General features: G+C 41.7%; 1 protein-coding gene across 1 annotated transcript in view; it reads left to right on the forward strand.

Annotated features, from left to right (window-relative positions):
* Window positions 1–13328, forward strand: part of LOC140227629 (uncharacterized) — a 131969-nt gene that overhangs the window by 112063 nt on the left and 6578 nt on the right. Inside the window, exons 139-160 of the mRNA XM_072308048.1 lie at window positions 121–323; window positions 493–667; window positions 1196–1518; window positions 1904–2059; window positions 2282–2429; window positions 2752–2940; window positions 3425–3627; window positions 3788–3962; window positions 5380–5696; window positions 6427–6579; window positions 6881–7031; window positions 7228–7404; window positions 7761–7963; window positions 8431–8605; window positions 9015–9331; window positions 9780–9932; window positions 10239–10389; window positions 10586–10762; window positions 11116–11318; window positions 11774–11948; window positions 12355–12671; window positions 13097–13249. Coding sequence (XP_072164149.1) covers window positions 121–323; window positions 493–667; window positions 1196–1518; window positions 1904–2059; window positions 2282–2429; window positions 2752–2940; window positions 3425–3627; window positions 3788–3962; window positions 5380–5696; window positions 6427–6579; window positions 6881–7031; window positions 7228–7404; window positions 7761–7963; window positions 8431–8605; window positions 9015–9331; window positions 9780–9932; window positions 10239–10389; window positions 10586–10762; window positions 11116–11318; window positions 11774–11948; window positions 12355–12671; window positions 13097–13249 — 4394 coding nt within the window. The remainder of the gene's footprint in view (window positions 1–120; window positions 324–492; window positions 668–1195; window positions 1519–1903; window positions 2060–2281; window positions 2430–2751; window positions 2941–3424; window positions 3628–3787; window positions 3963–5379; window positions 5697–6426; window positions 6580–6880; window positions 7032–7227; window positions 7405–7760; window positions 7964–8430; window positions 8606–9014; window positions 9332–9779; window positions 9933–10238; window positions 10390–10585; window positions 10763–11115; window positions 11319–11773; window positions 11949–12354; window positions 12672–13096; window positions 13250–13328) is intronic.

The raw sequence follows: 13328 nt of genomic DNA on the forward strand, positions 1-13328 counted from the left end.
TCTGGTGTAAGTAATGTACACCTTTCGTGGTGATGAATGGGTATTTCACTTGTTGTATGTTCTTGTATGTTGTAAATGACGTTCAAGGTATATCCTTGCCTAAAAACTGTCTTTATTCAGGGTTTGAGTGTCCGAGTGGAACGGTGTATGAATCTTGCGGTAGCGCCTGCCAGCCCAGCTGTGCCGATCCAGATGCCGACCTGAACTGCGGACTTCCCTGCCGTGAAATCTGCAGCTGCCCCGAAGGACTGCTGGATGACGGCGGAACATGCATGCAGCCAGAGGATTGTGGTTGCACTCTTCCAGATGGAAGCTACATCTCGGTGAGTGTGGCTTTCCTCCTTTGATGGTAATCTTTGAGCATAAGTTTAATAAAACGTTGAAGACTGTGATTATTGTCGTGTGGATTGAAAGCAAATGGAGATGCAAATGGCTTGAAAAGAAGACCATGGTCTAAAGCAGATCTAAATGATTGGTTTTTGGCACAAACAGGCAGGAGATGTGTACGTGAACGATGACTGCTCCGAGATGTGCAGCTGTTCTGGAGGCACTTTGGAATGTGTGGCATACGCGTGCGTGGGGAACCAGGAGTGTAGGATCAAGGGTGGTGTGAGAGACTGCTACTGTCGGGACGGCTTCACCTACAGCAATGGAGAGTGCACCAGAGGTAAGTCGTTTGAGTAGTAGATAGAGAACGCGGGGCGGCGATGAGCCTTGCTGTGCGGTGTATTTCAAGCCTTTGGTCGACCGCTCATCTTGTCTGAGAAGAACAACTGAAGGTAGACGGGAAACCTCATATTAAGAAGAAGCACAATATTGGAATTTGATAGTGTTTGGTACATGCAGGTGTGTATGGACTGCATTTGGGAGTGCCAGTGATCTCTCTTTTGTGGAAATGTACTTGTGTTCTCTTTTTATGCTGTTAGAGTACAGATCCAGTCAAGTCATGCATGGTAAAAGAGCATGTCTTTTTGTATGTGATGAACACCTTACTGTTTTGAAAGAGGAAACCAAAATAGAAGGAAGTCTGCAAGAAATGCGAGAGGTGAAAAAACCCTTAAGCTTACTTGTGGCAGATGGCATACATCTGTAGTGTAGGCGGCCAATTGTATATTTTGTTGCGAGAAGAAGTGAGGACTTCTGGCTGCCACTATTCAGAGTGCTTTAATTACCTTCCAACTGCTTTTCTGAACAGCGCCTGGAATCTGCACCGTGTGGGGAGATCCGCACTACACTATGTTCGACGGTGGTCGTCATGACTTCCAGGGCGACTGTGAGTACACGCTGGTGAGGCCGTGCAGCGATCGCACGGACCTTGTGGATTTCCACTTGTGGGGAGACAACGTCAAGAACAACCCATCGGACCGAGTGTCGTACCTGCGCAAGGTGGTACTGGAGGTGAATGGCACTAGCTATTCGATCGAGCGGAATAGAGTGGTTCTAGTCAACGGTGCAAGGAGGACGACACCCTTGAGCTTCATCAACGGCATCACTATTCGCTCGGACCAGTCTTACGCGGTAAGGGAATGATAGCTGCTTTACTCGTTAGTCTTGAAAGCCTCCCAAATTGTGGGTCAGCACATCAATTGATATTGATTTTGATGAGGGGCATTTAAAATGTCCGAAGTGTATCCTGTTACGAGGATGGATCGATTAGGTGCACACTAGTATTTATACAATGAAAAAAAGAGTAACTAGTATTAACATCTATGTTAGTGTCCAAGTAATTTCATTGTCAGATATTTGAAGGAGACACAAGAATGAAATATCAAGTGAAATTTGTTGCTGGTATGATGCCAAGATGTAAGATTTTCGCTTGATACGTAATTGTTTTAGAATTGAGCATAGAGGCATGATATGAAGGGAAGGGTAAACAAGACTTGATATCTGATCGTTATTACAGACCATCCAAACATCCTTTGGTCTATCTGTACGTTTCGACGGAGCCAACACTGCAACCATAGAGGTGCCATACCAGTACTGGAATGCTACTTGTGGTCTGTGCGGAACCTTCGATGACGACAGATCCAACGATTTCCGCCTCCAGGATGGAAGTGTCGTAAGTAGAACTCTGCTCTCTTTTTACTCCCTTTCTCAATACCCTGTCTATCAGGGTATCCGATTGTAGGAAAGAGACATGTTCCGCATGTAACTGGACTTTGACGTAATCAGTGTTATGGATGTATCAGTGACCTGATCGTCCATCCGTACCCAAAAGTACCAAGAAAATGATGAAAAGGGACTACATTTATTTTGTTGACGAATGTGTTTCTGTTTGCAGACACGGTACCAGAATGTCTTTGGTAATGACTGGGTCATAAATGAAGAGGAGTGCGATACCACTGTTCTCCCGCCGGTTGATCGCTGTGATGACCCCGACGTGCGGCAACGAGTGGAGGACATCTGCTACATCTTCATCAATCCAGACGGTGAGAGAATGGAGATGATTGAATTTTACTGAGGCACACTACAGTACTCGTATAGTCTGGGAGTTAAGGAGTCGATATGATATATAAAAAGTTAGAGCAATCTATTGAAGCGTTGAAAGAGTACAAGTTAGAAAATCAGCGTGGTAAGCATCTAGAGTATGGGACATCCTATCTGAGGATTTGTCTGATGATTTCTGATCGCCTCGATCAGAAAAGTCCAGTGGGATTTCTCAGTCTGTTTTCTTTTTTGTGTGTGTTTATCTTTGTTTGTTGTTTGTGTAGTATCTAAGAGCTTATATTTGAAGCTGTTTCTTGCTTTCAGGTCCCCTTGGAGGCTGCGCAGACTTTGTGGACGTGAGTGATTACTATGATGCCTGCATCTTCGACCTGTGTTTCACTGACCCTGACAACGACGTCATATGCGGAGCCCTGCAGGAATACGTTCAGAAGTGTCGAGGAGAAACAAATGGAATCTTGGTTGGGGACTGGAGGGCGTCTGTATTCCAGTGCGGTAAGTATTTTTGTGTCATGACACTTTTGTTGTATAGTGGAAAGCTGTTTTGGCTGATCATCAGAATCTAGACGTGCAAAATATGAAGTCATGTGATCAGATATCACAAAGTGCTTGTCAAGAGTGTCTGGCATGACCATCTGTGCCGTGAGGATGCAGGCTTTGAAAGACATCGAAAGTCGGCCGGTGGGTTTGGAAGAAATAAGTGAAATATTGTGGAGTCATGAAAGAAGAGTGCGGATGCTGAATGACGGTAGCGCATTTTGTGCGAAAATGTAAATCTGTACAGCTGTGGATGTCCACGACAGTACTGACTTTGTGTGCCTTGTGTGAGCGCTTTGTGTTTTGGGTGATGCCGATCGTATCTGGTGTAAGTAATGTACACCTTTCGTGGTGATGAATGGGTATTTCATTTGTTGTATGTTCGTGTATGTTGTAAATGCCGTTCAAGGTATATCCTTGCCTAAAAACTGTCTTTATTCAGGGTTTGAGTGTCCGAGTGGAACAGTGTACGAATCTTGCGGTAGCGCCTGCCAGCCCAGCTGTGCCGATCCAGATGCCGACCTGAACTGCGGACTTCCCTGCCGTGAAATCTGCAGCTGCCCCGAAGGACTGCTGGACGACGGCGGAACATGCGTGCAGCCGGAGGATTGTGGTTGCACTCTTCCGGACGGAAGCTACATCTCGGTGAGTGTGGCTTTCCTCGTTTGATGGTAATGTTTGAGCTTAAGTTTGATTAAGACTGTGATTATTGTCGTGTTAATTGAAAGCAAATGGAGATGCAAATGGCTTGAAAAGAAGACCATGGTCTAAAGCAAATCTAAATGATTGGTATTGGCACAAACAGGCAGGAGATGTGTACGTGAACGATGACTGCTCCGAGATGTGCAGCTGTTCTGGAGGCACTTTGGAATGTGTCGCATACGGGTGCGTGGAGAACCAGGAGTGTAGGATCAAGGGTGGTGTGAGAGACTGCTACTGTCGGGACGGCTTCACCTACAGCAATGGAGAGTGCACCAGAGGTAAGTCATTTGAGTAGAAGATAGAGAATATGGGGCAGCGATTTACATGTATTTTGTTTGCTGTGTGCGTAATGGACACAACATGCAGTCCCTCAACTAAAAGTGTTTTTGACCGAGAATGGAATTTTCGCGTTTGAACCGGAAATGTGTCCTCGTAGCACTAACTCTGAAAGGAGCTGAAATGAAGTATCAAAGTATTTATGAGCCCTGTGACTTGACACGCTCGCCGCAGAGATTGCAGAAACCTTGACCTCGGTGGATCACGCCTTTTATCCAATGTGATTTTTGAAGATATTTTCCTTACCAACATGTGACCAGCACATGGCAGGTTTCCAGCAAGAACCAATGACCCGAGTGGCCGCAAGATCAATCGAATTTAAAAACTGTAAACTCTTTTTACGTCAATTTCCACCTGAGGAACAGAGTTGTAGTGCAATGTATGCATCAATTTCATTGCATTCTATATGAACAAACGAAGGCAACCAGAAGTGACAATGACACCAAGTCTTTCGTCTTTGCATTAGTGACAGTGCTGTGCAATGGTGTTTTGTACATTTGCAATACTGAGAATTTGGTGCATAGGTCAGAGGTGAATATCAGCTACCAGTAGAACCCAGCATATCTGTTTTCATGTCATTACAGACTGGATTAGATATATTCAAATAGGTTAAGTATAATTGGACAATCATTAGATACGTGCCAACTGGGGGAACAGGGGGGGGGGGGGGGGAGGTGGAGTAGAGTTGACAAAATTGTGGGTAAGTTTTCATCAATTCAGCTCTTCCTTAAAAATACCTGGTTGCAGTTTTCCTAAACTTGGGACATAAATATCAGTAGAGTGACAGAATGTTTATTTGTACCAATGGGGACAATATCCAACTGGAGGCCGTATAATATGTAGATGCCATCAAAAGCCTCCAAAAGTCCCCAACTTGGTTTAACTTCAAGTATATTGTTCTTGAGGACACCAAACTGATAAGAGATGAAAGTCACAGCTTGAAGTATGTATCTATGTCTTGTACCATTTGGCAGGTTCTATCCTATGGAATATAAAATATGTAGTTTGAATGGTCACCATCATTCCCCTGTTGACTCACAGGTTCTCCCCACAACAGAAGAGTCCATACATTTGCTGATTTTTTTTTTTTTAAACAAACCCCCTGCCCAACAAAAACACAAACTTTCAGTTATGATGAAATGTCCAAAGTCGAGGTTTGGTACTCCTTTTTGGTAATGGTTTACAGGAATGCATGGAAGATAAACTTGTGATACTAGGCTGAGTGCTCGACCCATTTGGTTGCTTGTTTATTTGGCAGTGGGAAATAATAGTGGTGAGACATAGTGAAGGAAAACTATCAGCCTATATGGATCTCCTTTAAAGCTTAGATGATATTTCCTTTTGTGGTTGTTTTTGCAGCTCCTGGCTTCTGTCAAGTTTGGGGTGATCCTCATTACATCACTTTTGATCAGAGGAAATACAACTTCCAAGGAGACTGTGACTACACTCTGGTCAAGGATTGCTTGGGATCCAACAGCTTCCACCTGTGGGCTGATAACGAGAAACGATTGCCCACAGATGAGGTTTCCTACATTCGTGAGCTGGTGTTGGAAGACTCTAACAACACCTACTCTTTGATCTATGACTTCAAAGTGAGAGTGAATGGCATTGACTACAGTAAGAACCTGCCATACATTGGGGATGGAATCATCATCTTCAGAACCTTCAAATCTTTGGTAAGACATTTTGGTTAAAAAAAAAAAGAATCTTTATAGATTGAATGAGAAATCTCTGAAGGTTTTTTTTTTAATATTTATGGTAATCATAAGAGTCTTTGGCCCGAATTCATGTAGGTGGTGCAATGTGTGTGCAAGGTTTAAACCATGCAAAAAGGCTGTCGTTTTGTATGGGGCGCAAGTGTCACATAGATTTCATTTCGAAATCAGTGATTTTGTCAACGAAATGACCCTTTCATTTCGTTACAAATGTTAACACTTAGGCGCATTTCGTCAACGAAATGACTGATTTTGTAACAACATAGGCCATGTGACACTTGGCGCCTTACACAAAACTATGATTGTACCACCTTCGTGAATTCAGACCAATGTGTTGCATTTGCATCAATTTTTTCTGGTAAATTCAGATCATACTTTTTCATTCTTTTTCATTTCTCCTCTATACAATTGGTTAAGACAATTAGTCTTCACTACATTAACAGCTGTATATAATAGTCTATTGTTTTGTTCCTTGAAGGTTTGTCTCATTAGTCTATTGTTCATCTCAACATAGAATTGTAAAATTGCAATTTTAAAACCTTAGTTGAAACCTCTGTCGTAACTGTTTGAATTGTTTCTTACGCTGCGTGTATGACTTTTGATGCCATTCTGAATTATGGCATTGTTATTTCCAATCTTGATTTGACTTTTGTGAACCATGGTGTACATGCTCCTTTGCTATATTGTGTAGATATTGCTGACCCACTACATGTGGATATCTTATGACGGAAGACGAAGTGCAGACATCTTTTTGAGCTATTCTTACTGGAATCAGAGCTGTGGTCTTTGCGGAACATTTGATGGAGACAGAAGCAACGACTGGACATTACCAAATGGAGATCTTGTGAGTATAGAATTTAGATGAGTCTTTTAAGCAGGACACAGTAGAGATATAATAATTTGTTAAAGTACTCACTTCGTACAATTGTGTGTTAACATTATTTCTTAGTTGTGTTAGTGTGTAGTTGCTATCAGAACAAAGCTTATCCAAGAGTTAGACTGAGACTTGATAGTATTTCTTTTCTGATGCTACCGTGATTAGATATGCTGGGAGATGGCAATACACTTGTATGCCTCCTCATGCCGAATTCCTCATTCACTTGGTAACTTATTTCTTCTTTGTACCCTTTGCAATATGTGAAAAGGCCAATTCTGTAACAGACTTTGGAAATAGCTGGGTGGTGAGAGTTGACGACTGTCCTGACATCATACCGGAACCAACAGATCCATGTGAAGGCGACTCAGATGCCACTAGGGAGTCGGAGGAACTATGTGCCATCATTCTGGACAGAGATGGTATGTATTGTGTTTGGTCTTTGAGCGCTAAACGGTCTCCATTGCTGTATTTTGAGGAAAGTAACAACATTGTAGGATAACTTGAAGACAAGGAACATTTTCTATTCTGGAAAATGTGGCAGTTTTTGTGTGTATTTCTTTTGTAAGAAGCATGAATTAGTAGGAGTTGTTGTGCACTTGTTTGATTGTTCTCCAGGACCATTTACTCCATGCCATGACTTCCGGGACCCTGATCCATTCTACGATTCCTGCAAGTATGATGTATGTGCCTTGGGAGAAGAATACTTGTGTGACAGTCTGGCTGAGTATGCTGAGGCCTGTAGGCAAAGCGGAGGGCAGCCTGGAGACTGGAGGGCAGAGACTCCTGTTTGTCGTAAGTCCTGTATTCCGCTACTGTTGCGAGGAATGTCATACGAGAGCTCTGTCCAAAAGAAATGCCTATATAATTTTGTAGCAGTAGACGCCTTTTGAGGACCGTTGAAGAGTATGAGCCAGTGTTGCTCATTGCTGGATTCTCTTTGTACTCAATCTATCAGAGATGTCATTCCTGTAGAACTGACAGAACGTAGAGTATTGGATCTCTGTTGTTGTAAAAGAACCTGTAGGATCGATTTGTATATAGCTGTACTGTGCATTTTTATGTTTGAGGAAAAATTTATGATTTGTACTCACTGAGGCATACCAGAGACACTCCAATAATTTGATGGAGTTTGTCTTTTCTACCACCAGCATTCGAGTGTCCAGAGAACACAGTGTATGATGCCTGTGCTAGCGGGTGTCCCGAAACCTGTTCATCAGCCTCCAGTTCAGTCAGCTGTAATGTGACCTGCCAAGAGACATGTCGATGTGCTGATGGATTTGTAAAAGATGGAGATGACTGTATTGACCCCTCAGAATGTGGCTGCACTCTAGAAAACAATGTTTACTTGCCAGTGAGTGACTTAACTCTTAATATTGAAATCTATTCAGGTTTTACTCGGCGATCTATTAAACCTCATGAACATTTTATGCATGTTTGTGTGTTGAACAAGGAAACCGTACGATCAGTGATATTATGACATTAAATACATCAGAGCAAAAAAAGAGTGTTTCATGAAAAGAGTAGGTTGGGATGGTGATGAGAAGTGTCTGTACTTACATGTACATAAAGGTTTACAGTGGAAATACATCATTTACAATGCAAATCTTCAATTTTGACTAAATTTGTCTTGATATTTAGGTTTACAACACTTTGTGAATTTCACAAATATTCAGTATTACATAGACTATTTATATATGTTATTTCCCCATTACAGGGCCTTAAACATGTCACATTTGGTGACTTTTCTTTTCTTTTGTGAATGAATCCATCAGATTAACTATTAATTGCTTTCATGATCTACTTTACATTCTCTTGAAGCCTGGTGAGAGCTGGACTTGGCCCGACTGTTCTGAACAGTGCCAGTGTGTGAATGGACGTGCCGAGTGCCAAGCCTATACCTGTGGAAGGAATGCAGAGTGTGAGGTGAGGAATGGCCAGCCATCCTGTTACTGTCAAGAAGGCTTTACTTCAGTGGAAGGCTCTTGTGTCAGAGGTAAGTGACAAAAATGTATGGCACCTACATTGCATATTGTACGTTGTTGCTGTCTTGAAGTGGCATCATGTGTTGCTCAAATACTACATCTGCATTGAAAACCTCGCATCTGAAATGAGTGTAACTTGGCGAAATATGAGGGGAAAAAGATATAATGTCTTGTGTAAAGTTAGAGCCAGCATTGTGAGAGTAGAATTGCTTGTATGTTGGCAATACTTAACCAGGAATAGTTTGAAATGGTGGGCTAGAGTTGAATGCTGGATATTGATACCTTTGATGTAGGGCAGCTAAATATTTCAGTGGTGAGCTGCCAGAGCACAAAATGAAGAAAAAGGAAGCCATTTGGAGTATGGGTCACTGTTGCGTGTAAAGGAATACTTTGTATTTTTTTTAATGATTGTAATTGCAGCTCCTGGCTTCTGTCAAGTTTGGGGTGATCCTCACTACATCACTTTTGATCAGAGGAAATACAACTTCCAAGGAGACTGTGACTACACCCTGGTCAAGGATTGCTTGGGATCCAACAGCTTCCACCTGTGGGCTGATAACGAGAAACGATTGCCCACAGATGAGGTTTCCTACATTCGTGAGCTGGTGTTGGAAGACTCTAACAACACCTACTCTTTGATCTATGACTTCAAAGTGAGAGTGAATGGCATTGACTACAGTAAGAACCTGCCATACATTGGGGATGGAATCATCATCTTCAGAACCTTCAACTCCTTGGTAAGACTTTGTGGTTGCAAGAACGTAATCTTAGTTTGAATAAGAAACCGGCAATTGGTTTTGCAGTATAGAAATCAGGAGAAATTGGATTTCCTGCTTTGAGTGATTTTTTGTTTTTTCTGGTAAATGCAGAGATCTTTTGCGCTGTCTTGACTCTGTAAATCTGTTGGAGTTAGTTCTTTCCTACTTTTATAACGTGGTGTACTGGCCGACTCAGTTGAAATCAATGACATTGTTTTTAACGACCTTGAGTGCTCGTACTGTAACTAGTGGTCATAAGCTTGCTGTGAGATGAATTGTTCCTGATTGTTGGTACCGTTTGTGAGCTATCTGGAAGTACAGATGTATCTGAATGTATCTTCACTGTTTCTTACATCATATCTGTTATCAGAGGTCAATATGAAAGTTGTAAACCATGGTGTACACATCCCTTGCCCGAAATTTGTAGAAATTGCTGACCAACTACATGTGGATATCCTATGACGGGAGACGAAGTGCAGACATCTTTTTGAGCTATTCTTACTGGAATCAGAGCTGTGGTCTATGTGGAACATTTGATGGAGACAGGAGCAACGACTGGACATTACCAAATGGAGATCTTGTGAGTATAGAATTTAGATGAGTATTTTAATTAGGACAAAGTAGAGACAGATTTGCAAAAGTGCTAATCTTGTACAAGGTGAGCATTAAACATTATTTCTGATTTGAGATGGTATGTAGTTGGTATCAGGACAAAGCTTATCTAAGAGTTAGGAAGGCTGATACTTGACAGTACTTCTTTTCCAATGCTACAGTGATTACGTAGAAAGTGTAGATAATATACTGTGAGAGGACAATATGCCTTGTCATTCCTGATTCCTCATTGGTACCTTATTTCTTCTTTGTACCCTTTGCAATGTGTGAAAAGGCCAATTCTGTAACGGACTTTGGAAATAGCTGGGTGGTGAGGGTTGACGACTGTCCTGACGTCGTACCGGAACCACCAGATCCATGTGAAGGCGACTCAGATGCCACTAGGGAGTCGGAGGAACTATGTGCCATCATTCGGGACAGAGATGGTATGTATTGTGTTTGGTCTGTGAGCGCTAAATGGTCTCCATTGCTGTATTTTGAGGAAAGTAACAACATTGTAGGACAATTTGAAGACAAGGAACATTTTCTATTCTCAAAAATGTGGCTATTTTTATGTGTATTTCTTTTGTAAGAAGCATGAATTAGTAGGAGTTGTTGTGTGATTGTTTGATTGTTGTCCAGGACCATTTGCTCCATGCCATGACTTCCGGGACCCTGATCCATTCTACGATGCCTGCACATATGATGTGTGTGCCTTGGGAGAAGAATTCTTGTGTGACAGTCTGGCTGAGTATGCTGAGGCCTGTAGGCAAAGCGGAGGGCAGCCTGAAGACTGGAGGGCAGAGACTCCTGTTTGTCGTAAGTCCCGTATTCCGCTACGGTTGCGAGGAATGTCATACGAGAGCTCTGTCCAAAAGAAATGTCTAGATGATTTTGTAGCAGTAGACGCCTTTTGAGGACTGTTGTAGAATATGAGTCAGTGTCGCTCATCGCTTGATTCTCTTTGTGCTCAATCTATCAGAGATTTGATTCCTGTAGAACTGACAGAATATAGAGTGTTGGATCTCTTTTGTTGCAAAAGAACCTGTAGTACAGATTCGTATATAGCTGTACTGTGCATTTTTATGTTTGAGGAAAAATTTATGATACTCACTGAGGCATACCAGAGACACTCCAATAATTTGATAGGAGTTTGTCTTTTCTACCACCAGCATTCGAGTGTCCAGAGAACACAGTGTATGATGCCTGTGCTAGCGGGTGTCCCGAAACCTGTTCATCAGCCTCCAGTTCAGTCAGCTGTAATGTGACCTGCCAAGAGACATGTCGATGTGCTGATGGATTTGTAAGAGATGGAGATGACTGTATTGACCCCTCAGAATGTGGCTGCACTCTAGACAACAATGTTTACTTGCCGGTGAGTGACTTTACCTTTTTAATGAAGAAATGTATTTAGGTTTAACTAAATGTATGTGATATAAATCCTTAATGACATTTTTGTAAGTATTTGTTGTTGCAGAAGAAAAGGTACATTCAGTGATATTATGATATCAAAGAAATGAGAGCAAAGATAGAGGGATTTCTTGGAAAGAGTGCTGAGCGATGAATGCGGGAGGTACTTAAAGTTGAGAAGTGAAAATACATCACTTAATCATTGACAATGTGAATGTTTTTCATTGACAAAATTTGCCTTGACATGGGTGATTGCAGCACTTTGTGAATGTTGATAAATAATTAGTATTACATAGAATATTTAATAATGTTATTTCCCCATTACAGGGTCTTTACATGTCTCATTTGATGAGTATTTTTTTTTTTTCTGAATGACTTAACCATTAATTGATTTCATTTTCTACTTTACTTTTCTTGAAGCCTGGTGAGAGCTGGACCCGACCTGACTGTTCTGAACAGTGCCAGTGTGTGAATGGACGTGCCGAGTGCCAAGTCTATACCTGTGGAAGGAATGCAGAGTGTGAGGTGAGGAATGGCCAGCCATCCTGCTACTGCCAAGAAGGCTTTACTTCAGTGGAAGGCTCTTGTGTCAGAGGTAAGTGACAAAAATGTACGGCACCTACATTGTTGCTGGCTTGAAGTTGCATCATGGGTTGCTCAAATACTACATCTGCATTGAAAACCTTGCATCTGAAATTAGTGTAACTTGGTGGAAAATGAGGAGAAAAAGATATTATGTCTTGTGTAAAGGTAGAGCCGTCATTTTGAGAGTAGAATTGCTTGTATGTTGGCAGTACTTAACCAGGAATAGTTTGAAATGGCATGCTAGAGTTGAATGCTAGATATTGATACCTTTGATATATGGCAGCTGAATATTTCAGTGGTGAACTGTCCATGCACAAAATGAGACAGAAAGAAACTATTTTGGAATATGGGTCTCTGTTGCACGTGAAGAAATAGTTTGACTTTTTATGTGTGTGTTTGTGTGATTGTTTTTGCAGCTCCTGGCTTCTGTCAAGTTTGGGGTGATCCTCACTACATCACTTTTGATCAGAGGAAATACAACTTCCAAGGAGACTGCGACTACACCCTGGTCAAGGATTGCTTGGGTTCCAACAGCTTCCACCTGTGGGCTGATAACGAGAAACGATTGCCCACGGATAAGGTTTCCTACATTCGTGAGCTGGTGTTGGAAGACTCTAACAACACCTACTCTTTGATCTATGACTTCAAAGTGAGAGTGAATGGCATTGACTACAGTAAAAACCTGCCATACATTGGTGATGGAATCATCATCTTCAGAACCTTCAAGTCCTTGGTAAGACTTTGTGGTTACAAGAACATAATCTTAGATTGAATAAGAAACCTGCAATTGCTCTTGCAACATAGAAATGAGGAGAAATGGATTCCCTGCTTTGAGGGATTTTTTTTTCTGGTAAATGGAGAGATCTTTTGCACTGTCTTGACCCTGTAAATCTGTTGGAGTTAATTCTTTCCTACTTTTATAACGGTGTATTGGCCGACTCAGTTGAAATCAGTGACATTGTTTTTAACGACCTGTACTGCTCGTATTATAACTTGTGTTCATAAGCTTGCTGCCAGGTGAATTGTTTGTATGTGATCTATCTAGAAGTACAGATGTATCTGAATGTATCTTGGCTGTTTCTTAGGTCATATCTGTTATCAGAGGTCAATATGAAAGTTGTAACCATGGTGTACACATCCCTTGACTGAAATGTATAGAAATTGCTGACCAACTACGTGTGGATATCCTATGACGGAAGACGAAGTGCAGACATCTTTTTGAGCTATTCTTACTGGAATCAGAGCTGTGGTCTATGCGGAACATTTGATGGAGACAGAAGCAACGACTGGACATTACCAAATGGAGATCTTGTGAGTATAGAATTTAGATGAGTCTTTTAAGCAGGACACAGTAGAGACAGATTTTTAAAAGTGCTCATCTTGTACAGGG

Source organism: Diadema setosum, chromosome 4 (assembly GCF_964275005.1).
Source record: "Diadema setosum chromosome 4, eeDiaSeto1, whole genome shotgun sequence".
NCBI classification, from domain to species: domain Eukaryota; kingdom Metazoa; phylum Echinodermata; class Echinoidea; order Diadematoida; family Diadematidae; genus Diadema; species Diadema setosum.